Here is a 26,565-nt window from a genome sequence, read left to right as displayed (position 1 = left end):
ATACAAGATCTCAAAGTAGCTGTTTTACTACAAAGGAATTTCAGAAATAGACTGGAAAGAGAAGCTGCTGAATTGCAACTTATTACCAAACTTAAAACCATGGAGAGACCTGGTCTGAACAAAGACATTGGATTCTTATCTCATTATACATGACAAAGCCATTTTTCACCTTCTCACCCCTTGCTTTTTCCTGTAAGACCTATTGCAGTCGTTAAGAGTCGTCAACAGGCTCATCACAGCTATCTGCCAATCACCCATTCCCACCACCCTTCTGAGTAATACCCCTCCCCACCTTCTCACTATATAGAAGGGTCTGGTGACTTCTGTTTCAGTGTATCTGAAGAAGTGTGCATGCACACGAAAGCTCATACCAAGAACTGACTTAGTTGGTCTTTAAGGTGCTACTGGAAGGAATTTTTTTTGTTTTGACTATGGCAGACCAACACGGCTACCTATCTGTATCTGTCTCTTGGACACCAACCAGCCCTGTTCCACCCGGGGACACCATCTCTACATGCTCCTGAACCCCTACTGCATAGCAGCCCGTCACCCACCCACCCACCCACCAAGAGACAGATGTGCGCCCTCCCCAGTCCCCATCCACTTACAGCGAAATGACATCCCGCGGCAGGCTCTTGGGGATGGCCTTGGAGTCGACGCAGAAGGCTGTGTCTCTGGTGCAGGAGCAGCTGGGCGGGCAGGGGGGAGGCCTGGGGGCTTTCCGGCAGGTGGCGGGCAGCCAGAGGCAGGCCAGGCCCAGGAGGAAGAGAAGGAGAAGCTGCCCCAGCCTCTGCAGCTCTGCCATCGCCTTTTCCTGGGAAGGAACTAGTCCTCCAAGGCTGGAGAAGGTCTCCCCAGGGAGAAGCGGGCGTTTGCAGCAGCAGCAGCTGAGGAGGAGGATGCAGGAGCGAGCCGAAGTCTCCGCTCGCCTCCTGTACAGCTTCTGGTTCCTCTTCTCTGTGTTTGCAGGCTGCTGCAAGCTGGTGGGAGCTATCTCATCCCTGCAGGAAGCTGCGCTCCTCCGCCAGGCGTGATGGAGAGACGCGCGCAGCACGAAAGCACCAAGTTCTGGACTGATCACTGATGGGGAGGGTGGATGAATGAGCGCATCGCTGACTGGATGCAGCCTCAGCCTGGGGAGTTGTCGCGGCGCCCGGGGGGGGCGGGTCGTGGAACAAAAGGTCGGCTGCACGTGGGAATAGAGCGCAGCAGCAACAGCAGCAGCAGCTGCTGGAAGGAGCTCTCCATCTTCCGCAACCGGGGAAGCCTCCCTAGTCCAGGAGAGAGAGGGAGAAAGAGGCTGAAGAAAGGTGGCCAGCGTCTCGGCACGCCTGGCCGTGCAAGCTGTTAAGCCGGCACTTGGTTGGGGTGCTTTTCGGGGTGAAGCAGAGTGGGGTTGGAGCTGCGGACCTGGGTTGCTGGCAGAGAGATCAGGAGCTTTGTTGCATTGGTTGCATTTCATAGAATCAATGCTTTTTTTCCTGGGGGGGGGGGCAGTGGCGTAGCGTGGGGGGTGCAGGGGGGCCGGCCGCATCGGGCGCAACATCTGAGGATTAGGGTTAGGGGGCGCAAATCCACGGGTTAGGGGGCGCAAATCCACGGGTTAGGGGGTGCAAATTACTTGCCTTGCCCCGGGTGCTGACAACCCACGCTACGCCACTGGGGGGGAGTTTAGGGGTACTCTCATTTTCCTACTCAGTGGCGAAGCGTGGGGGGTGCAGGGGGGGCCGGCCGCACCGGGCGCAACATCTGAGGATTAGGGTTAGGGGGCGCAAATCCACGGGTTAGGGGGCGCAAATCCACGGGTTAGGGGGTGCAAATTACTTGCCTTGCCCCGGGCGCTGACAACCCACGCTACGCCACTGTTCCTACTCATATTAAAATTTTGTTGTTTAGTCGTTTAGTCGTGTCCGCCTCTTCGTGACCCCCTGGACCAGAGCACGCCAGGCACTCCTGTCTTCCGCTGCCTCCCGCAGTTTGGTCAAACTCTTGTTTGTCTCTTCGAGAACACTGTCCAACCATCTCGTCCTCTGTCGTCCCCTTCTCCTTGTGCCCTCCATCTTTCTGCCCCTCAATGAGGCCAAACTTAGATTCACAAAATGTTTAGGGGTATGCACATGAAGGGACGCAGGTGGCGCTGTGGGTTAAAGCCTCAGCGCCTAGGACTTGCCGATCGAAAGGTCAGCGGTTCGAATCCCTGCGGCGGGGTGCGCTCCCGCTGCTCGGTCCCAGCGCCTGCCAACCTAGCAGTTCGAAAGCACCTCTGGGTGCAAGTAGATAAATAGGGACCGCTTACCAGCGGGAAGGTAAACGGCGTTTCCGTGTGCGGCTCTGGCTCGCCAGAGCAGCGATGTCACGCTGGCCACGTGACCCGGAAGTGTCTCCGGACAGCGCTGGCCCCTGGCCTCTTGAGTGAGATGGGCGCACAACCCCAGAGTCTGTCAAGACTGGCCCGTACGGGCAGGGGTACCTTTACCTTTACCTTTATGCGCACCCCTGCGTCCCCCCAGAAAAAAGCACTGCATAGAATCATAAAACTGTAGGGACCCCAAAGGTTCTCTAATCCAACCCCATGCAATGCAGTGGGATAAGAATTTTAACACTAAATGTTCATAAATGTACCAACCAAGCACGTACATAGATCAGCACAGGAAGACCGACCTGAAACCATTTTTGATTCCCAAACGGACCAAATGTTTTCTCTGCAAGGTCAAAGGGAAATGGAAAAGCCTCCCCACTGTCTTTTCCTTGACAAATGCTGTCTTAAGGGTATGTCTGTGTTTGAATAGGGTGAGCCTGTGACCTGGCTCAGCAACTAAGTATTTTGTTGTTGTTTAGTCGTTTATTCGTGTCCGACTCTTCGTGACCCCCCGGACCAGAGCATGCCAGGCCCTCCTGTCTTCCATTGCCTCCCCCAGTTTGGTCAAACTCATGTTGGTCGCGTCAAGAACACTGTCCAACCATCTTGTCCTCTGTCATCCCCTTCTTTCCCAACATCAGGGTCTTTTCCAGGGAGTCTTCTCTTCTCATGAGGTGGCCAAAGTATTGGAGCCTCAACTTCATGATCTGTCCTTCCAGTGAGCACTCAGGGGGGATTTCCTTCAGTATGGAGAGGTTTGATCTTCTTGCAGTCCATTGGACTCTCAAGAGTCTCCTCCAGCACCAGAATTCAAAAGCATCAATTCTTTGGCAATCAGCCTTCTTTATGGTCCAGCTCTCACTTCCATACATCACTACTGGGAAAACCAGAGCTTTAACTATACAGACCTTTGTTGGCAAGGTGATGTCTCTGCTTTTTAAGATGCTGTCTAGGTTTGTCATTGCTTTTCTCCCAAGAAGCAGGCGTCTTTTAATTTTGTGACTGCTGTCACCATCTTAAACCATAACATGCTGTAAATTTTATATCTGTATTCCACAATCGTGCCCATGCTTCCCGGTCTATATTATGACCTATATCTATTGCCCATTGCGAATGACGATCCACTCCTAAGGCTTTCCTTCAGAATGGAGAGGTTTGATCTTCTTGCAATCCATGGGACTCTCAAGAGTCTCCTCCAGCACCATAATTCAAAAGCATCAATTCTTCAGCGATCAGCCTTCTTTACGGTCCAGCTCTCACTTCCATACATATTGAAATACTGCCCCTCAATGAGGCCAAATTTAGATTCACAAAATGTTTAGGGGTATGCTCACCCCTGTGTCCCCCCCCCCAGAAAAAAGCACTGCATAGAATCATAGAACTGTAGAGTTGGAAGGGAGCCCAAAGGTTCTCTAGTCCAACCCCCTGGAATTCAGGATTCTCAACTAAAGCATCCCTGGCTAACAGACAGTCATCCAGCCTCTGCTTAAATACCACCATGGAAGAGAATCCACATCCTCTAAAGCAACCTTTCTCAACCTGTGGGTCTCCAGATGTTGTTGAACTACAACTCCCCTCACCCCTAGCTAGCAAGGCCAGAGCTCAGGGATGATGGGAGTTGTAGTCCAACAACATCTGTGGAGAGTCTAAAGGGAGTCGATTCCACTGCTGAACAGCTCTTACTGTCAAAGTTGTTCCTGATGTTTATATTTATATCCTCCCTTTTTTCTCCCAGAACTCAAGATGGTGTGTATGGTCCTCCCTTCTTCCTCGTTTAATCCCCACAACAACCATGTGAAGTGGGTTAGGCTGAGAGACAGTGCCTGACCCCCAAGGTCACCCAATGGTCTTCATGGTCAGCTGGGGAGATTTGATCTCTGGGTTCCCAGATACTAGTCCAACGCTCTAACCACTATGCCACACTGCCTATAGTTGAGCAGTGGGATTTTGGGTCCCATTGCAAGGAGGGGAGCCTGAGCTACATCTCTTTGAATTGTGGTTTAGTGCAACCCTGTCAATCGTTGATGCCGGATTTGAACTCAAGACAGAAGGCAGTTGCCTGAGTACTGCTGAGCCACATTTTTTTAAAAATGAGATATTTGGTCTTTCTGGATAGCTCAAATAGAACGCATTCATTGAGCAAGAACTACATATTCACATAAGTTGTTTTCTCACTCTTTCACACTTGATGCCCTCTTTACTTCAGTACACAAAACTCTCGCTATAGAAATCAGCAGATGTGTTGTCATTTCACAGTGGTTCACGGGTAGGTTTTTCTATAAATACAAATTTACTTGCGAGTCAGTAGAACTTACTTCCAAGCTGACATGCATACGGTTTCACTTCTAGTAAAACTATGTCTAAGAATAAGAGATAACAATTTGTCTACATAGTTCAGCTGAACTATGCACTTGCTACTGGAGATGTCCACTACCATATATATGAAAAGGCTCCTATTTCATATTTGCATTTCCAACAGTCTGGGCTGTACTTACTGCTACAAGCAAACTCAAAACATCCAGGGCAGAGAGAAAGGGAAACCTCTGGCCCTCTGTATATTGCTGGAACCGTCAGTCCTCATCCCTGACCCATCGGTCATGCAGGCTGGAGCTTATGAGAGTCTGAGTATAATGTAGTGTGTTGTATAATTTCGATTAAAGGTAAAGGTAAAGGTACCCCTGCCCGTACGGGCCAGTCTTGCCAGACTCTGGGGTTGTGCGCCCATCTCACTTAAGAGGCCAGGGGCCAGCGCTGTCCGGAGACACTTCCGGGTCACGTGGCCAGCGTGACATCGCTGCTCTGGCGAGCCAGAGCCGCACACGGAAACGCCGTTTACCTTCCCGCTGGTAAGCGGTCCCTATTTATCTACTTGCACCCGGAGGTGCTTTCGAACTGCTAGGTTGGCAGGCGCTGGGACCGAGCAGCAGGAGCGCACCCCGCCGCAGGGATTCGAACCGCCGACCTTTCGATCGGCAAGTCCTAGGCGCTGAGGCTTTAACCCACAGCGCCACCTGCGTCCCTATAATTTTGATTACACACATACAAAAAGAACATACTAGCCTATTATTATTATTATTATTATTATTATTATTATTATTATACCACCCTATACCTGGGGGTCTCAGGGTGGTTCACAGATGTTGGATATTAATGTTTAGCATATTTACAATGCAATCTAAGTTACAGGTGCCACATAACACCTGTAATAACGCAATCTTTTGGTGTGGCCACTATCAGGCAGTCACCTTCACTGCACTCTTTTTGGCACCTGCTAAAAACATTTTTGTTTAGGCAAGCCTGTCCAGGTATTTAGAAGGTTGATGCGAGTTTAAATCTGTTTTTAGTCTATTGCTATTTTAACTATTCAAAAGTCTTAAATTATTGCTGCCAATTTTTCTTATGGATGATTTCTTATTCTTTTTTTCTTCTAATCAATGAGGTTTTATCTTTTCTGTAGACTGCCTTGAGGGTGTGCAAATTTTACAACGTAAAAAGATATGCAAATTTGTTGCTTGTTCTGTCCTCTTTTTTGGTGATGGTATTTTTATTACGGTCATAAGGGACCCCTGACCATTAGGTCCAGTCGTGACCCACTCTGGGGTTGCGGCGCTCATCTTGCTTTACTGGCCGAGGGAGCCGGCATACAGCTTCCGGGTCATGTGGCCAGCATGACTAAGCTGCTTCTGGAGAACCAAAGCAGCGCACAGAAACACCGTTTACCTTCCCGCCGGAGTGGTACCTATTTATCTACTTGCACTTTGACGTGCTTTCGAACTGCTAGGTTGGCAGGAGCAGGGACCGAGCGATGGGAGCTCACCCCGTTGCAGGGATTCGAACCGCCGACCTTCTGATCGGCAAGTCCTAGGCTCTGTGGTTTAACCCACAGCGCCACCTGCGTCCCTATTACAGTCATACCTCAGGTTAAAGACGCTTCGGCTTAAATCTTTCCAGGTTGCTTCCCGCGGCAACCCGGAAGTACCAGAAAGGGTTACTTCCGGGTTTTGCTGCTCATGCATGCACAGATGCTCAAAATGACGTCACGCAAATGCGCAGAAGCGGCGAATCGCAACCCGCACATGTGCAGACACAGGTTGCGTTCTGCTCAGGTTGCGAACAGGGCTCCGGTACGGATCCCGTTCATAACCAGAGGTACTACTGTATTATCATTGAATGACAAATAATAATAATAATAATAATAATAATAATAATAATAATAATGCTTCCTTGGCAGGCATCAGCACCACAAGGGATATTTATCCACTCTGCATCTCTCTGAACTGCCCCCCTCCCTCGCCATCTGCAACCCTGAGTGCTGCCTCATCTCTTTCATCCCCCCTCCATCCTGCTGGTCATTAAAGTTGCTGTCAGCTCATTGATGGCACACGAGCTGCCCGTGTGCAGCTGGAGGTTCACAAACATCTCCCGTTCCAGGCACAGCTCTGCCCCAGACAACAAAGGGCAAAGTGTGAGTGCAGAAGATGGCCTGATGTTTGCGAGGCCTTCTGAGCAGCTGGGAGCAGGGTCGAGACATCCACGGGTCTCCCCCCACTCGGGGGGGGGGGGTGCAAGACCCACACAGAAGAAAAGTGACCGCTTGGAGCATCCTCTTTGGCAGAGAGGCTCAGCACGCATCAGGCCTCAAGTTGGATGGGGCATGGAGCTCACCAGTATGTCCAGACCAGACAAAAGTTTCATAGTCATCTCTTTGGCCAGAGAGACCTGCAAGTAGGAAAAACTTTGGTGTGGTATATATGTAACAGAGGAAGGGGACTTTGATGAGGGGAGGGGAGGTGAAGGCCTACTATGATCTTCCTACCCAGCAGATGAGAGAAGAGGTGCTCATCCTGTAAACGGGAGTAATAATAATAATAATAATAATAATAATAATAATAATAATAATTTATTATTTATACCCCACCCATCTGGCTGGATTTTCCTAGCCACTCTGGGCAGCTTCCAATAAAGTATTAAAAGACAGTAGTCTGTTAAACATTACAAGCTTCCCTAAACAGGGCTGCCTTCAGATGTCTTCTAAAAGTCTGGTCGTTGTTCTTCTCTTTGACATCTGGTGGGAGGGCGTTCCACAGGGCGGGCGCCACCACCAAGAAGGCCCTCTGCCTAGTTCCCTGTAACTTGGCTTCTCGCAGTGAGGGAACCGCCAGAAGGCCCTCGGCGCTGGACCTCAGTGTCTGGGCAGAACGATGGAGGTGGAGACGCTCCTTCAGGTATACTGGACCGAGGCCATTTAGGGCTTTAAAGGTCAGCGCCAACACTTTGAATTGTGCTCAGAAACGTACTGGGAGCCAATGTAGGTCTTTCAAGACCGGTGTTATGTGGTCTCGGCGGCCACTCCCAGTCACCAGTCTAGCTGCTGCATTCTGGATTAATTGCAGTTTCCGAGTCACCTTCAAAGGTAGCCCCACGTAGAGAGCATTGCAGTAGTCCAAGCAGGAGATAATTAGAGCATGTGTCACTCTGGCAAGACAGTCCCCTCCCTGCCCCCCCCCCCAATGCTTAGGACATCATATTTTATCTACTTCTCCTATTTTACCCACAAAGCCCCCTGTTGGGTAGGTTAGGCTGAAGGTTTTAGTGACACCCAATGATTCTGATTCATGGCTGATGGTGGAGGCAGACTTTGCACTGGACCGGGGATCCGCTTTAGAGCTGAGGCACAGTTAGCCATCTGGAGATGTCACCATCCTCGCTCTGAGACAGCACAGCTAAGCATGGGCAAAGCATTCCTATGAAGACAGGTGGAAGGAGCTGAGCACATTTCACTCAAAGAAGAGACGGTCAAAAATAGATGCAGCCCTGCTTCTTCCAATACATTAAGGCATTAAGAACATAAGAGGATACTGCTGGATCAAACTAAGGACCATAGTCCTTTCCCCTCCTGTGGTTTCCAGCAACTGGCATTCAGAAGCATCGATGACTCCAACTGCAGAGACCATATAACACTGGCTCCCAGTACGTTTCTGAGCAGAATTCAGTGTTGGTGCTGACCTTTAAAGCCCTAAACTCCCTTGGAGTTTATACCTGAAGGAGCGTTTCCACCCCCATCATTCTGCCTGGACACTGAGGTCCAGCACCAAGGGCCTTCTGGCGGTTCCCTCAATGCAAGAAGTGAAGTTACAGGGAACCAGGTAGAAGGCCTTCTTGGTGGTGGCGCCTGCCCTGTAGAGCACTCTCCCATCAGATGTCAAGGAAATAAACAACTATCTGACTTTTAGAAGACATCTCAAGGTAGCCCTGTATAGAGATGTTTTTAATGTTTGATGTTTTATCATGTTTTAAATATTTTGTTGGGAGCTGCCCAGAGTGGTTGGGGAAACCCAGCCAGATGGGCCAGGTATATTATTATTATTATTATTATTATTATTATTATTATTATTATTATTATATCCTGGCTAGTAGCCATGTCTCCATGAATTTGCTTAATCCTCTTCTAAAGCAATATTGGTTGGTGGACATCACTGCCTCCTATAGGGCAAGTTCCACAGTTGAACTACTATACATGCTGCATGGGTGACTTTCTTACATTTGTCCTGAATAGAGTCCAATCCCTTCCAACTCTATGATTCTGTGAAGACTGAAAAGTTGCAAATGCTGCAATCTTTTTTCCTAGGGTAGTTGCAGAGGACACCACAGGGAGCACCACAACAATGACTTAGAACAGAAGGTGAGGGCAGGAGATGGATGGACAAATTATGTCCTAGCACAGGGCACCACTGAAATTTGAAAGCCCCAAGTGCTCCACTGGGAGTCGCTGCCCCCACTCAATCATTTTGGTTGCCCTTTTCTGAACCTTTCCTAGCTCAACAATACCCTCTTTGAGTTGAGGTGGCCAGAACGGTACACAGTATTTCCAAATTTCAGTCGCACCATCAAAGAAAGAAGAACGTTTCTGTGTTCTTGCTTTGAAAGTCCCAAGAACCTTCTGACACAAGTGTTGGAGAGTCAAAGAGGGTCCTTAATGAGCCACACTTTGACGCTCCTGGCGTCAGAACAAGCTGGCTTTCTGAAGGACAAGAGGCTGCTAAGAGGCCTCTGTGCCTGTGGACAAATCTCCAGAGAGGGTCTCTTGACTGACAAGTGATGCCAAGGGCCACTTAGCTGTACTTTATTTCTTTTGAAAGAACTTGGTGAGGACACACAGCAAATCACCTTCAGTGCTTTGGTGCCAGGAACCCTATATAAACGGATTCCTCTTCTCTCATGCCTGGAAACAACCAGGATCAGTGGGGACAGCTGAAAGCTAGCCAGAAGACTCAGGATGGAGAATAACAGCAAAAGTAGCAAGGATGTCCTGATGATAGAGGCACCCCCGGTGAGTCGTTCTCCACTTGGGACTGAGTTCCTTCTCCTGCAGGTATGGTGTGGAGTCCAGCCTGGGCAAGGAGGGCTGAACTGGAGAGAGAGGGATGCCCAGGGATGGCCCATAGCATTTGGAACTGGGGCAGGGATGTTCTCCTCCCTGCTCTCCACTCCAAGGGACTTGTGCTGGAGAACTTCCCACTGGACTCTTCCCTATAGATTGTGCTCTGCTGGGGGTTGGACTCAAAGGCCCTTGGGGTCCTTTCCAACTCAACAGTTATATGATTCAATGGGCCTGTCTCCCATTCTGCTGCCATTCATGGTGCCCAAAATCTGCCCCGCGAGATGGCAGGCCTAACACTAAAACCACCCACACATTGGATTATGAATGGATGGGTGGATGGATGAATAGGAGTTGTGGTTGCATCAATGGCTTTGACCTTCTGTGCTTCCCTCTAACTATACAGTATATACATTTTGGTTCCTATTTCCTCAGTGCCTCAGCTCTTACTAAGGTGGTAAACCTGTGTCCGCGTGCCCAACTTTCATGTTAGATTGTTTTTATTAATTTTCCAATAAAAGACATCCAATTAACATATCAAATCATAATCCAATAAAAATAAAAAACTATGGGAAGCCGTAAAATTAATAATTAAAATTTGGAAGATAATTTGACCTTTTTTAATTGCGTGCCCCCTTTAAGCTGCATGTTGCAGGGTGTCACATGAAGGAACCTTCGTCTATACAGGAACCCCTGCACATAGAAAGCTAGCCTGCAAGGGTCAAAGTCTATCCTTTTCTCTAACAGGCTGGGTTTTTTATGCACAGGGATTTTTGCTGTATGGAGGAATACTCTGTCATTTGAGCCTCTACCTGTAATCTGAAGTGGTGCAGTCCAGAGGCAGTGCAGAGTTCAACTATGGAACTCACTCCCACAGGAAGCAGTGATGGCCACCAACTTGGATTGCTTTGGAAGTGGATGAGACATTTTATCATATGTGGTGGGAATGTAAGAAAGTAAAGAACTTCTGGGAAATGATATATAATGAGTTGAAAAAGATGTTGAAATTTACATTTTTAAAAAAACCAGAAGCATTTTTACTTGGTATTATAGGTCAGGACATTAATAGGCATGGTGTTAAATTGTTTCTATATGCAACAACAGCAGCAAGAGTGTTGTTAGCCCAGAAATGGAAGCAAGAAGAAGTTCCGACGAAAGAAGAAGGGCAGATAAAATTAATGGCTTATGCAGAGTTGGATAAAATGACAGGAAGGATTCGAAACCTGCGGGACCAGAGATTTACAGAAGATCGGAAGAAGTTTACAAATTATTTGAAGAGCAATTGTAATCAACAAATTATGCTAGTAGGACTACTAGAAGTTCTGTAAAGAGAAAAATATGAAACATTACAAAGTAGAAAAAGAAAAGAGATATCAGTTATGAGATTTAAATGTAATAGGGAAAGTAAGAAATGTATATTAAGAGATTGGAAAAAAATTTTTAATAGATATTTATTAAAGTTTCATAAAAATTTGTAAAAACAATACAAAACAACGATTCAAACAAACACAAACAAAAAAGAAGTATAATTTCATTCCCTTATTTTCTTATACCTTACTTCCCCGACTTCCTCATACCTCCCCTTTCTGTATTCCAATTTCTAATTATTAATTCAGCAAATCCTCTCCCTTATTTTCCATTTAGTTTTTGGCCTTTCTTTTCTATTTACTTCAACCATTACCGCTGGAAACCACATAATTTCTAAACCAACGTCATTCTAGCATTCGTTAATTTTGCAATGTTTCCTAAGATAGTCCTTAAATTTCTTCCAATCTTCTTCCGCTGTCTCTCTTCCCTGGTCTCGGCTTCTGTCAGTCATTTCTGCCAGTCCCATATTGTCCATCACCTTCATCTGCCATTCTTCCAAGGTGGGTAGATCTTGTGTCTTCCAATACTTTGCGATGAGTATTCTTGCAGCTGTTGTAGCATACATAAAGAATGTTCTATCCTTCTTTGGCACCAATTGGCCAACCATACCCAGGAGAAAGGCCTCTGGTTTCTGAGATTGGAAAATTTTCAGACAGGATTGATGGAAGTCAAAACAAAATTGTATAAGATGTAAAAGTATGTTTAATTACTGTTGAAAACTAATAAAAATCTCTATATATATAAAAAAGGAAGAGGATGAGACAAATTCATGGAAGAGGAAAAGGCTACTTGCCGTGATGGCTAGGCTCTGCCTTCACAGTCAGAGGCAGCAATGCTTCTGAATACAGTTGCTGGAAGCCACAGGAAGAGAGAGTGGTGGTCTTCTACAAGAATCCTGCTTGCTGCTTTCCCATGGGTATCTGGTTGTCCACTGTGAGAAGAGTTTGCTGGACTAGATGGGCCATTGGCCTGATCCAGTCGATTCTTTTTACGTGCTTACGTTTGCTCCTTCCATGAGAACTTGTATGTGCCTCTGTCCAATCATTCTGTCTGGGTCAAAATGCACCACAACGTTCTCATGAGCATCTTTTCTGGTTCTGCAGGGTTACACGGCCTCCCCCCGGCTCCCCGGACTACCTTGCAAGAAGCTCTTGATCGTGGTGGTGGTGGTGGTGGTGATCGTTTTGGTTGTCCTGGCTTTTGGGCTGATGGGGCTGCGCATCACGGAGAAGCACACGGAGACAGTAAGTACAGCATGATGAATCACAGAATTGTAGAGTTGGATGGGACCTCACGGGTCATCTAGTCCAACCCCCCTGCAATGCAGGAATCACAGCTACAGCATCCAAGACAGATGGCCACCCAACTTCTGCTTAAAAGCCTCAAGTGAATGAGGTCTGCTGTGGGTCACCTCAAGAAATGCCACAGCTAGTAATTCCTCAAATGCCTGTTGGGGCTAAAGGTGGGTCCTTCATCTGCGAAGACTGGAGACAACTGGCTTAAACATCTGTGCACTGAACCTTGTTGAGTACTGTGGTTTCCCTAAGTAGAAGCAAATTCCAAGGGGGAAGACAGCGGGCTAACCTTTAGCGCTCCAGATCTTGCTGGACTCCCACTTCCACCACCCTTGGCTACTTGTTCCCAGACCTGCTGGGTGAGCAGTCCCACCATACCTGGAGGGTCAAAGGTTCCCACTCCTCTGTCTTCTTCCCAAAATGATGGTAGTTATTTGTTTTCATAGTACTGGCGACTCTCAAGGCCCATACACACTTCCACCAGGGTGGTGTAGTGGTTAAGAGCGGTGGACTTGTAATCTGGTGAACCGGGTTCGATTCCCCGCTCCTCCACATGCAGCTGCTGGGTGACCTTGGGCCAGTGACACTTCTCTGAAGTCTCTCAGCCCCACTCACCTCACAGAGTTTTTGTTGTGGGGGAGGAAGGGAAAGGAGAATGTTAGCCGCTTTGAGACTCCTTTGGGTAGTGAGGGTAGTGATAAAGATAAATCCAAACTCTTCTTCTTCTTCTCTACTTCCACTTGCATTGTGCCTGGAAAGCTTGGGTCTAAGTGGTTTTCCACTTGACCCACACTTTCTAGGCAGGGGTCCAAGCCGTCCTCCCCTTGCTCCACTCCTTTCCCAGGGAAAACCCACACTTTAGCTCTAAACTGGAGCAAACATCAATCCGGGAAAAGCCTGAATTCCTGTTTGCTCCAATTGAGTGCTAAGAAGCAGTTCTAGGGACAAGACATAAAGCCAAAACTGGGTGGGATTGCCCATGTCTTTTTTCCTGGACTCCCATCCTCTTTCCACCTTTATTTATTCATTTATATTTATGTTATATTATATTTATATTACATTCATTTATATTTGCAAAGCATGTAAAGCTGAATGCACCCAAGTTAAATGCTCCAGTTCATATGTCTCGTTCCCTTTGCTCTTCATCACTCAACATGGTCTCCTTCTCAACGTCTAGGTCCTGCAAATGACCATCCAAGGCCTGGATGGGGAGGGCTCCCCACAGCATCTTTCCATGAGCAGGAAGGAGAGACTGGCCACCTTCCATGTCAGCAGGGTCAACTCTTCGGCCACTGTGGTGTATGACTACAGCAACGTAAGTTTTGCTGAAACTGGTTCTTAGTTTCCAAAGGAGTCGTGCAGCTTTGCCCAAGTCCTGCTTGTCCACCTAGCATGTCCCTTTTAGAAATAATAACATCTATCCTGACAATGGAGCAAGTCAGTGGCGAGTTCTGGTGGGGCTGGCTAGATCAGTTGCTTTCCGCAAGCACAAAGGACAGCAAATATTGTGTCACTTTAAAAGCTAACTTGATGGGACGCAGGTGGTGCTGTGGGTTAAACCACAGAGCCTAGGACTTGCCACAGAGCCTAGGACTTGTCGATCAGAAGGTCGGCGGTTCGAATCCCCGCGACGGGGTGAGCTCCTGTTGCTCGGTCCCTGCTCCTGCCAACCTAGCAGTTCGAAAGCACATCAAGTGTAAGTAGATAAATAGGTACCACTCCGGTGGGAAGGTAAACGGCGTTTCCGTGCACTGATCTGAAGTGGCTTAAGCCAGAAGTGGGTTAGTCATGCTGGCCACATGACCTGGAAGCTGTACGCCGGCTCCCTCGGCCAATAAAGCGAGATGAGCACCGCAATCCCAGAGTCGGTCACGACTGGACCTAATGGTCAGGGGTCCCTTTACTCCTTTACCTTTTAAAAGCTAACTTGAGACTATGAAAATTTATGTCCCAAACTTCCCCCTGCTTAACTGTGGGGATTTTCATCCTTGAAAAGTCCAAATCAGAAAGAAAAACCCTGCATTTAAAGTGGGAAAGGTCTGGGACAACACTGGGATGGGCTACACATTTTATTCTGGTTTGGACGTGCCCTTGTGGCTTATCCATGCTTCCTCTTGTGTCGCTGCTTCCCCCGTGGAAAACCGCTCTTCAGTGCAAATAGCAATTTAGGTTTTCTCTGGACTGCCGTTTCTTCTGATTGATCACAGGTTTTCCTTTGGAAAGGAGCAGGGCAAGGGGGAAGCCTCTGTGATGCATGCCTAGAACGTGCAAATCAAGCAGGAAACTGCTCAGATTCATGCTGTCTAGGCATGGCACAAGGGGAAGTGTAGCTGAGCCCAGTAGTGGAAAGGTGGATTAGGACCAGAAGAGAATTGAGAGCAGGACAGGGCAGGTTAATCCCAAGAGAAAAGCCCTCCTTCTCCCTTCAAAAAGTCTGAAGCATCATATCAAAGCCACACATGCTTCTTATTGACATGATAGATATTTATAAAATTTTGCCTGGCATGGAAAAAGCGAATGGAGAAAAGTTTCCCCTCCCTCTCTCCTAACACTAGAACTCCTGGGCATCGACTGAAGCTCAGCATTTGAAGCATCAGGACAGAGAAAAGAAAGCAATGCTTCATGCATCACATAGTTAAACTGCGGAACTCACTGCCACAAGAGGCAGTGAGGGCCACCAATTTGGATGGGCTTTTAAAAGAGGATTGGACAAATACATGGAGGAGAGGGGGCTACTAGTCTTGGTGACTATGCTCTGCATCCTTCTGAACAGCAGCTGCTTGGAGTATGTTCTTGTGCTCAGATCCTGCTTCTGGGTTTCTGGTTAGCCGCCATGAGAACAGGGTGCTGAACTAGATGGGTCGTTGGCCTGATCCAGCAGCCTCTTCTGATGTTTTTATATGTTCGACGCAGCTGGCAATGTGGGTTAAACTTGTCGATCAGAAGGTCGGTGGTTTGAATCCCCGCAACAGGGTGAGCTTCCGTTGCTCGGTCCCTGCTCCTGCCAAGCTAGCAGTTCAAAAGCACGTTAAGTGCAAGTAGATAAATAGGTATTGCTCTGGCGGGAAGGTAAATGGCGTTTCCGTGCACTGCTCTGGTTCGCCAGAAGCAGCTTAGTCATGCTGGCCACACGACCCAGAAGCTGTACACCAGCTCCCTTGGCCACTAAAGCGAGATGAGCGCCACAACCCCAGAGTCGGCCAAGACTGGACCTAATGGTCGGGGCTCCCTTTACCTTATTTATTTGGTGGGTGGGGGAAGAATAAAATGTGTTGTCAAAAGGGTTCATTTTGCTCTGAAAACCAAAAGCCTTGGCATTTGACTCAGCCCTAGTCTTTGCATACCTAGTGTGTGTGAACAGGAGATGCAACAGAGGAAGGCACAAGGAGAGAAGCTTTGGGGGGGCATGAGGTCTGGGATATGAGGTAGAGCCCTGAGAAAGTGGGGTTGCCCTTGCACATATACCTTGTTGAGATCCAAACTATGTACAGTATACCCACAATAAAATACCTCCTGCAGTACAGGAACCACAGCTAAATTGACAGCCTTTGCCTTTGAACAGCTCCTGATTGGCTACAGATCTTGGCCGGGACAGTCTTGCTACATTACCAGAATGAAGAAGGAAAACATCCAGAGCCTGGATGCTGCTGTCAAGGTGTTCCAGAACATCCAGGTTAGAATAATTCAACTCTACATTCAGAGTTTCCAAAGCATGGAAAGAGCAAATCGTGTGGGAAGATTGCTTCTGGACTGTACCACTTCACACATTGCAGGTGGCTGAATGTCCTACCATTCTCTAAAACAACCACAAACCCAGTCCTGGGACACATAACACCCTGGCCTGCAGTAATGCAAGGACATTGTGATTTGCTGTTTGGGCTGTTTGGGGTAGCAGTTATCTTTTGAGAGTGGCTAGACGGGGATCCCTGTCCTTAAGGCTGGCTGCCACTGGTTTGCAGGCAGGACATGAAGGCAGAATGAAAACAGACCAGAGATTTCTCATGTCCCATTTCTCCATTTGGGAAACTGCTCTTTAGTGCTCAATCAGAGCAAATGGCAATTCTGTTTTTCCATAGGTTGCCATTTGTTCTGATCTATCGCAGGTTTTCCCTCGGAAAGGAGTGGGGCAACAGGAAAACCACTTGGACCTGTGCTTTCTAGGCACACAGGAGAGGTGGATGTGTGAACAAATCCCAAGAGCTGAAGGGAATCCATCCACACCCACCTGCTGATTGTCGGAACATCTTTAAAGCCGCTTAGAAAACTATGCAGAACCTTTCCCAGAGGGATTTGGAGGGACTGTGTGAAGCGGTCAGGCTGAGTCAAAGTTTGCAGGGCAATTTTATATTTCAGAGGAACATACAATTATAGAATTGGATGGGGTTCCTCAGGGTCGTACCATTAACAAAGAGATCTGTTTCTGCAGCCCAGACCTCCAGCATCATCCCTCAAAGAGAATGAGGAGGGAACAGAAGGGCTCCCGATGCCGCTAGCTGACCGTTCTATCCTGGGTACCACCATCAACATCCTCTGTAGCAGCGTCCCCATCTACTGGGCTTAGAGGAGGAGAGATGGGTGAGAGAAGTGAAGACCAAAGACCCAACAGAACATGCACACCAGCAACGAAAGTCAAACTTCCTGCAACAGGGATGCTGTGCAAGAGAGATCCCTAAAATGGCCCTGTGGGAACCCTCAGCCTTTATGTAGAGATCATAGAATCGCAGAATTAGAAGGGACCCAAAGTCTCAAGTAGTTCAACCCCCTGAAATGCAGGAATCACAACAGATAGATAGATGATAGATAGATAGATAGATAGATAGATAGATAGATGATAGATGATAGATAGATAGATAGATAGATAGATAGATAGATAGATAGATAGATATAGATAGATGATAGATGATAGATAGATAGATTGATAGATCTGCAAACAACACCCCTTTGCTAATGTCTTGGCCTCAGGGGATAAAGTCCATTCTCGGTCAATTGCCACGACTTCATCAGAATAGAGAGCCACATGCAACAAACACATGGATTGAAGCATTGCTAGACTAAGCCATGGGAAGGGGAGCCATTCCTCAAAGGCAGAGCCTTTGCAGAAAGTCCCAAGTTCAAGCCCTGGTATCTCCAAGGCTTGAAATCATGAGGAATCAGATGGTGGAGAACATGCTGAGCTAGCTGGACCCATCTGGGCTCAGGCTACAGATAGAAGCTGGAGTGCATGTTGTCCTGTCTGCACACACTTCTGGCATGGTATTTCATAATTATTTTATTTCACAAAATTTGTACTCAGCTTGATCGTAAAAAGAGCAACAGCCTCAAAGCGATTTACAAAAAAAGGATAAACCAAAAAAATTACCAATTAGAAATATTAACAACAATAATTTAAGACCTACAAAAGTAGGGTTGCCATAGATCCGGACTTTCGCAGACATACATGGAATACCGCAGTTGGAAGCAGTGTCCGGGTGGAAAATGGGCAAAAAGTCTGTGAAAATCCGGACGCCTGGCAACCATGTATGGCAGTGTCGTTTTTGCCGATTTCCCTTAAAAATTGCTGGGAAACATCCTTTTTATTGTGATTTCACCAAAAAAAAAGCTCTAGAACTTTGGGCAAAAACCCCCAAAACAAAACAAACCATCTCAACAACATTGCCGGGGGGGGGGGGGGACTTAACAACTTTTGTGTCCAGATTTTCACTTTTTGAAATATGGCAACCCCACGAAAAGTTAAAATAACAACGGGCTAAAAAGCAGATTAAAACTCATATCAACCTTCTAAATATCTGGGTTAGGCTGGCCTAAAGCTTAAATATTTTTAGCAGGTGCTGAAAAGAGTACAGGGAATATGTGAGCCTGGTATCAATAGGCAGGGAGTTCCAAAGTCCTAAAAGACTGAGTTCATACAAATGTGGAACAGGTATTATGTGGCACTTGTAGCAGTGCCAGTTCTGCCAAAGAGGTCCAGCGGGCAAGGCAATCTTGCGGGTAATAACTCTCTCCATGCCAACTTAGTATGTGCAGAATGCTAGTCCAACATGTACACAGAGCGAGAGTTTGCTTTCAGATGGTGGGGGGGAGAGAGACATCCAGACATTTAATCCACCAGCTGCAAATTGAGGGAAGGCTAAGTGCCCAACCATGTTATCATCATGTATCCTGGTCCTAAGCTGATGGGAATTCAAGACAAGGCAAGAAAACACATTTTATGTACTAAACCTTTTTAAAAAAAAAACTATTGTTATAAGAATATAGTAATTCTGCTTGAACATCTCTAGCTGCTGATATCAACCATGCACATCTTTTTATTGTATACTTTGTACTGGTCGTCTGCTGGTTATGTTCCTTTTTTCTTAACGCTGCTTGTCAAATCTATAATCATCAATAAAGTGCAGGAAGGCAAAATCTGAGCTGTTGGGCGGGGGGGAGATGTCTTAATAATGCCAGAAAAGATCTGGCCTTGAGTTTGCTGGAAGATCCAGTACGTATAAAAATAAGTATTTCTTTATGCAGCACATAGTTGAACTATTGTTGTAAACAAAAAACTCTGCCCTTTCCCCCCTTATGGGGAATCCAAGAGCCCATATAGAGTCCTTATGTAGGTTTCCTATTGGTAGGAGAAAACAGCAGAGGCCAACCAGAGAATATTGAGAAGCAAAGCAGCTAGTAAGCCTGATCTTTATTGATCTGTTGCAACACGGTCCTCGCTCACCACACGCAGGAGGGAGGAGGAACCCAGAACAATGGCGCGCAAGGCCTTATATAGACATTTTAAATTCCCTGCCCTGGAGCTCAAGATCACCCCTCCATACATCATACGTACATCACAGAAGGGGTGTAACCTAAGGCCACCCCCCAGATACATCATACCTACATCACAGAAAAGGCGATCTACAGCAGAAATCTGAGTGACTTGTTTATCTCGTCTGACAGGTTACCTGTTTAATGGTCACTTGATTGGATTGCTTGGGGAGCCTGGCCAGTCTTTTGTAATGATAAATACTTAGTTCCTGGGCCAGGTCACAGGCTCACACCCTATTCATGTCTTAAATGTGCCCTTAAGACAGGATTTGTGAAGGAAAAGACAATGGGGAGGTTTCCCACTTTGACCTTGCAGAGAAATAATTGAGGTCAATTTGTTAAGGACCTTTTTCTGTGGGGTTTTCAGACATGTGGTTTATATTTTTATGTACGTGTTTGCTTGGTACATTTATGAACATTTATTGCATATCTAAGACCTTAAAATTATTATCACACTATGACAGGGGGCAGTGATAGCCATCAATTTGACTGGACAAATTCATGGAGGAAAGGGCTATTGGTGGCTACTGGCCATCCAAGTTTGTGGCAATCGCTGCTTCCTGTGGGAGAGAGTTCCATAGATTAACAATCTTAGCGCAAGAGTCCCTTGCTAACATGGACAGCCTGTGGCCCACAGCCGCTAGATTGGCTTCTCCTCTCCACGATTTAGGAAACTGCTCAGATAAGAGGGAACAGTCAAGACAGCTATTTCCAGTCTTTCAAAGCATCCAGGTTCCTCCTACAATTCTGGCCTGAAACAGAACAGCTGCCGTTTGGAAGATTGCGTGAGATCTTTCCTATGAACACATACTAAATGGTTTAGCAGTACATCTCTGCTGCTGTCATAACAGCAGAGCTCTGCCAATACACAGGGAAGGTTCACTTAGTGCTGCGGACAAAGGAGAAAGGTAGGGCAAAGGCATTATTGATGACACGGAATGCTTATCCTTGCTTCAGCTCACCCACAGTTAACCTCATACAAAGTGCTGATGGAATAATAATAATAATAATAATAATAATAATAATAATAATAATAATAATTTATTATTCGTACCCCACCCATCTGGTTGGGTTTCCCCAGCCACTCTGGGCGGATTCCAACAAAGATGAAAGATACACTAAAATATCACATATTAAAAACTTCCCTGAACAGGGCTGCCTTCAGATGTCTTCTGAATGTCAGGTAGATGTTTATCGCTTTGACATCTGATGGGAGGGTGTTCCACAGGGCGGGTGCCACTACCGAGAAGGCCCTCTGCCTGGTTCCCTGTAACTTGGCCTCTCGCAGTGAGGGAACCGCCAGAAGGCCCTCGGAGCTGGACCTCAGTGTCCGGGCAGAACGATGGGGGAGGAGACGCTCCTTCAGATATACTGGACCGAGGCCGTTTAGGGCTTTAAAGGTCAGCACCAACACTTTGAATTGTGCTCGGAAACGTACTGGGAATATCCCACTGTTATAGGAACTCTAAGGTCTTATACTGTATATAAAAAATAAATGTTCATAAATGTACAAGGCAAACACACATGCATAAGTATAGTGTCTGAAACAGTACAGGAGAGCAATCCTGAAGTCATTTTGTCTCTCCCAAATTGACCTCAAATATTTCTCTGCAAGGAGGAAGGAAATGGGGAAAGCTTTCCAATTGTCTTTGGACTGTAGGGGCTTACACCCCCCTGTAAATACAGTCTGGCAAGTATCTGTTAAGCTATTGAGGACACTATCAATATGTGTAAGAGCATGGGTAGGCAACCTAAGGCCCGGGGGCCGCAAGTGGCTCAATTGCCTTCTCAATCCGGCCTGCGGACGGTCCGGCAATCTGTGTGTTCTTATATGAGTAGAATGTGTCCTTTTATTTAAAATGCAACTCTGGGTTATTTGTGGGGCATAGGAATTTGTTCCTTTTTCTTTTTCAAAATATAGTCTGGCCACCCCACCCCCACCCATCTTCCCTGTAACCTGAAGTGTTATGTAACCCGAGGTACCACTGTATCCTAAAGACCCCACAGTGAGCATCATTCCAAAGGACCAGCACACTCTGTATAGCCCGAAGCCTCTCACTGTTCGAGAGTTTGGGCTGCATGAAACAATATGGCTCCTTTTGTCAGTGCTAGCGCCACGACTGCAGGAAGCTGAAACAGGGTGTCTGAAGAAGGAACATTCAGAACAAGCTTGCGAGGAGTCCTCTGCACAGACAAAGAGACAGAGTGACTGAATAATACATTTCCACAGCAGTTTGGGGACAGGCAGCTGAGCACAGGGCTCCCTTTTAAAGTAGTGACTCAGAGAAGGCACTCTCTGCTATGAATAAGTGAAAGCTCCTGTTTCTGAGGGAGGTTGATCGGGGGGGGGGGGGATTTCATCCAAAGATGTTGGGGGAAAGCCTTAGGAGTGAATCGTCATTCACACTGGGCAATAGATATCGGTCATAATATAGACAGGGAAGCATGGGAGCGACTGTGGAATACAGATATAAAATTTACAGCATGTTATGGTTTAAGATGGTGACAGCAGTCACGAAATTAAAAGATGCCTGCTTCTTGGGAGAAAAGCAATGACAAACCTAGACAGCATCCTAAAAAGCAGAGACATCACCTTGCCAACAAAGGTCCGTATAGTAAAAGCTATGGTCTTCCCAGTAGTGATGTATGGAAGTGAGAGCTGGACCATCAAGAAGGCTGATCACCAAAGAATTGATGCTTTTGAATTCTGGTGCTGGAGGAGACTCTTGAGAGTCCCATGGACTGCAAGAAGATCAAACCTATCCATTCTGAAGGAAACAGCCCTGAGGGCTAACTGGAAGGACAGATCCTGAAGCTGAGGCTCCAATACTTTGGCCACCTCATGAGAAGAGAAGACTCCCTGGAAAAGACCCTGATGTTGGGAAAGATGGAGGGCACAAGGAGAAGGGGACGACAGAGGACGAGATGGTGGGGCAGTGTTCTCAAAGCTACGAACATGAGTTTGACCAAACTGCAGAAGGCAGTGGAAGACAGGAGTTCCTGGCGTGCTCTAGCCCATGGGTTCATGAAGAGTCGGACACGACTAAACAACTAAACAACAACACGGTTTAAGAGAAAATTATATGAAAATAATATATCATTGGTATCTAACACCAAGTATGTTGTGTATTGAGTCAAAGGATTTTATATCTGCATTATTATTGTCTGTATTTGCATTAGGGTAAAGTAACTACCTTTTGGTTCCAGAGGGTACAGCTACTATTGGTTCATTTAAGCTGCTGTATTTGGATCCTCTGTCTTATTGGTTGCCTCCAAAAGGCAGGACTGTGATTGCCTGATATTGTTCCCTCCAAAATGTATCCTTTCTAGTTTGTTCCCTGTCCCTATAAATGTAGCTCTCCCCTCCTCAGTCTTCAGTCTTGTTGCTTTAATAAAGAAGTGTTACTAGAGAACTGTCTCCAGCATATTATGTCAAGAGAGCTGAAATCACAAACCCCACGTCACAACAACTGGCGACGAGGATGGGATCCGGAATGCTGAGGAGCGGTTAAACGCAGCCCTGCCTCAGAGTCCGGATTGTAGCTAAGAACAAGACTCACTGGCCAGCTGAGAAGACGACCCTGCCCACAGGACAATGGAGAGTCCAAGGGTATTGGAGCCCTTCCAGCCATCAGAGCCCCACACGTGGGAAGACTATGTCGAACGCTTCGAGTTCTTCGCAGTGGCTCAAGGAATCACCGATGCCAGCAAAAGAAGGGCCACATTCCTGAGCTACTTTTTTTTTAAAATAAATGATATTTATTAAATTTTACAACAGATAGAAAGACAACAAACAACAAACATCAAAAGTACAAACAACATCAAAAATCATAAAGAAAAAAGGAAAACATAAAAAAGATTAATAAAAAATTAAAAAGAAAACTCTGGTTCATTTTAATAGTCTTCAAAACCTTATTTTCCTTACTTCCTCCCACCTTCCCTTCTTGTATTCCACTTTAAAAAAAATTTCAGCAAGCTCATGCATATTCATTTTTATCCTTTATCTTTCCCTTTGTATTCTTACTTATCTTAATCACTAGAACCCCATCATTTCATTTACACTGCCTTTAACACTCATAGGTTTTACAATAATTTTGTAGATAAACTTTAAACTTCTTCCAATCTTCTTCCACCAACTCTTCTCCTTGATCTCGGATTCTGCCGGTCATTTCTGCCAGTTCCATATAGTCTATTACTTGCATCTGCCATTCTTCCAAGGTGGGTAGATCTTGTGTCTTCCAGTGCTTTGCGATGAGTACTCTTGCTGCTGCTGTAGCATACATAAAGAAAGTTCTATCCTTCTTTGGCACCAATTGGCCAACCATACCCAGAAGAAAGGCCTCTGGTTTCTTTAGGAAAGTATATTTAAATACTTTTTTCAGTTCATTATATATCATTTCCCAGAAAGCCTTAATCCTCGGGCAGGCCCACCAAAGGTGAAAAAAAGTTCCTTCCGTTTCTTTACATTTCCAACATTTGTTATCAGGCAGATGATATATCTTTGCTAGCTTGACTGGGGTCATGTACCACCTGTATGTCATTTTCATAATATTCTCTCTTATGGCACTGCATGCCGTAAATTTCAAACCGGTGGTCCACAACCGTTCCCAGTCAGCGAACATGATGTTATGACCAATGTCTTGTGCCCATTTTATCATAGCGGATTTAACCGTTTCATCCTCAGTATTCCATTTCAGCAGCAAGTTATACATTCTCGACAATACCTTGACACTGGGTTCTAACAATTCTGTTTCTAGCTTCGATTTTTCCACCTGGAAGCCAATTTTCCTGTCCAAATTATAGGCCTCTCTTACTTGAAAATAATGTAACCAGTCACGCACCTTATCTTTAAGTTTCTCATAGCTCTGCAATTTCAATTTATCTCCCTCTTGCTCCAGAATTTCCCAGTATTTTGGCCAGTTAGTTTCCATGTTAAGTTTTTTTAAGGCCTTAGCCTCCATTGGAGAAAGCCACCTTGGGGTTTTATTCTCCAAAAGATCTTTATATCTGACCCAGACATTAAACAACGCTTTTCTGACAATATGGTTTTTGAACGACCTTTGTACTTTATCCTTACCATACCACAAATATGCATGCCATCCGAAAGCATTATCATATCCTTCCAGATCAAGAATGTCTGTGTTCTCAAGAAGTAGCCATTCCTTCAGCCAGCAAAAAGCCGCCGCCTCATAATATAGTTTAAAGTCCGGCAGGGCAAACCCTCCTCTCTCTTTCACATCAGTAAGAATTTTGTATTTAATCCTGGGCTTTTTGCCCTGCCAGACAAATCTAGAAATTTCTTTTTGCCACTTCTTGAAACAGTCCATCTTGTCAATTATCTGTAATGATTGAAACAAAAACAATAGTCTTGGCAATACATTCATTTTGATTACTGCTATTCTACCCAGTAAGGATAACTTTAGGTTTGTCCATATCTCAAGATCTTTTTTCACTTCAGACCAACATTTTTCATAATTGTCTTTAAATAAGTTAGCATTCTTTGAAGTCCTGAGCTACTGTGGGCCTGAGACCTTCAAGCTGGCCAAGGCATTGCTTGCCCCAGCGAAGCTAAGTGAGACATCTCTCAAAGATATTCTTGCCTGCCTAACAAGCCATTTGGCACCTACTGAGACCAAGATGGCCCGGCGGATGGAGTTTCATAAGAGGCAGCAGCGTGCTGGGGAGTCTGTATCTGCATTTCTAGCTGAACTGCGGAAGCTCGCTCAGCACTGCGACTTCCAAGATCTGGAAGAGACTCTCCTGGATCAGTTTGTCGGTGGTCTGAGCAGCAAGAAAGCCAGAAGACGCATCGTGGCTAAAGAAGAGGTTACCCTTGCTTCAGCCTTGAAGGAGGCCACAGCCACAGAGAATTATGAAAGAGAGGAGCTTGATGCCAGTCGCAGGGTCCCTAAGCCACAGATAGAAGTTTCGCATGCCATGGACGAGCTAGAGGCTACTCCGAGCCAGAGCCCAGTCCGTGGGGTCGAGTCAGTGCGTCAGGCCTGCACAGTGCACAAAGATCACCAAGGCAGGTGCCCTGGTTGTGGCGGAAACCATGAGCGGAAGAGTTGTCGTTTCCGGGATGCTATGTGCCGGATGTGCAGAAAGACAGGTCACATCGCCAGGGTCTGTAGATCGGCGGCGTTGGGAGCGACAGGAGCACCTAGACTGGAGCATCGCAGATCGGCCACAGCGAACCATGTTCTAAAGGACTGCCACTACGTAACGGAGATCAACGGGAGGGTCGTGCAGTTTCCAGCGCAAGGCAAGGCACACGTCAAGGTGAAGATTGAGGGTCAGCTGTGCGACATGGAGGTGGACTCCGGATCTGGATTCACTATCGTGTCGGACCAGACCGCGAGGACATTCTTTCCCAGGGGTAAGTTGCCCCCTCTGGAGCCCTTCCCGGCAACTTTGCAGTCATACTCAGCGGGCCGCATCCATGTCATGGGAATGTGTGCCGTGAGAGTACAGTTCCGGCACAAACAGGCGGTACTCAAACTGGTGATTGCGAAGGGCAGTCGCCCCAGTCTCCTGGGCACTGACTGGTTTCCCGCCCTGGGACTGAGTATATCCGGGCTTAATTCAATCCAAACCTGCCCTGAGATGAGCGAGGCATTATGCAAAGAATTTGCTGGTCTCTTTAATGGAAAACTGGGTTGTTATAAAGGGCTCCCAGTTGACTTCGAATTGGACCCTGGGGTGGCCCCAATCCGACTCAAACCAAGGCGAGTGCCATTTGCACTGCAACCCAAGATCGAAGCAGAGATGGATAAATTGGTCAAGCAGGGAGTTCTCTCACCCGTGGACTCCGCTAAGTGGGAGACTCCAATCGTCACGCCCCTTAAAGCAAATGGGGAAGTCAGGATCTGTGCTGATTACAAATGTACTATCAATAAGGCACTCAGGGGAAACTCATACCCCATTCCAGTCGTATCACATCTGTTGGCTAAACTGGCTGGGGGCAAGGTGTTCGCCAAACTTGACCTGGCACAAGCTTACCAACAGCTGCCAGTAACCCCACAATCAGCGGAAGCACAGACTATTGTCACACATAAAGGGGCATTCAGAGTTAACAGATCAAACATGTGTTGGAAATGTAAAGAGAGAGAAGGTTCTTTTTATCATATGTGGTGGCCTTGTAGTAAGGTTAAAGCTTACTGGGAAATGAAATGAAGGGGAAATGTGTGTGCGTCCTATGGAGCGAAGAAGCCATAGCCCCGCGACCCTCTCCCGGCTGGAGAGGTGACGCGCGGCTATGGCAGGAGCCTCTCTAGCTGCGCGCCTTTCCGCTGCTCCCCGACCTGCTCTTTGGGGCTGGTGGTGGGCTTCCCCCTGCCAGCCCCAAAGAGCAGGTCGAAAGG

At 46.7% G+C, this 26,565-nt stretch overlaps 2 protein-coding genes and 1 long non-coding RNA gene across 4 annotated transcripts in view; 2 read left to right on the top strand and 1 right to left on the bottom strand.

Moving 5' to 3' along the window:
• LGI3 (leucine rich repeat LGI family member 3) overlaps positions 1-927 on the bottom strand; it is a 52,023-nt gene extending 51,096 nt beyond the window's left edge. The window contains exon 1 of the mRNA XM_083753495.1: positions 609-927. Coding sequence (XP_083609621.1) covers positions 609-805 — 197 coding nt within the window. The 5' untranslated portion in view covers positions 806-927. The remainder of the gene's footprint in view (positions 1-608) is intronic.
• Positions 928-9,511: 8,584 nt separating this feature from the next.
• On the top strand, positions 9,512-18,805 carry LOC310851206 (surfactant protein C-like). Of its 2 annotated transcripts, none has more exons than XM_083753453.1 (5): positions 9,512-9,689; positions 12,209-12,349; positions 13,578-13,715; positions 15,963-16,073; positions 16,827-18,805. In XM_083753453.1, exons 1-5 carry the CDS (start codon positions 9,636-9,638, stop codon positions 16,959-16,961), a joined length of 579 nt encoding a protein of 192 aa, XP_083609579.1. In that variant the 5' UTR covers positions 9,512-9,635; the 3' UTR covers positions 16,962-18,805. The 2 variants fall into 2 exon arrangements, with proteins under 2 accessions (XP_083609579.1, XP_083609578.1); XM_083753452.1 differs by having other exon boundaries at positions 9,525-9,731.
• Positions 18,806-18,967: 162 nt separating this feature from the next.
• On the top strand, positions 18,968-19,365 carry LOC310850189. The gene is made up of 2 exons (XR_014567259.1): positions 18,968-19,235; positions 19,287-19,365. It is a non-coding gene; the product is annotated as an uncharacterized lncRNA (long non-coding RNA).
• Positions 19,366-26,565: the final 7,200 nt, after the last annotated feature.

This window comes from Podarcis gaigeae, assembly GCF_964106915.1.
Source record: "Podarcis gaigeae genome assembly, chromosome: 8".
In the NCBI taxonomy this organism is placed as follows: Eukaryota; Metazoa; Chordata; class Lepidosauria; order Squamata; family Lacertidae; genus Podarcis; species Podarcis gaigeae.
This window is presented reverse-complemented; position numbering and strand designations above follow the sequence as displayed.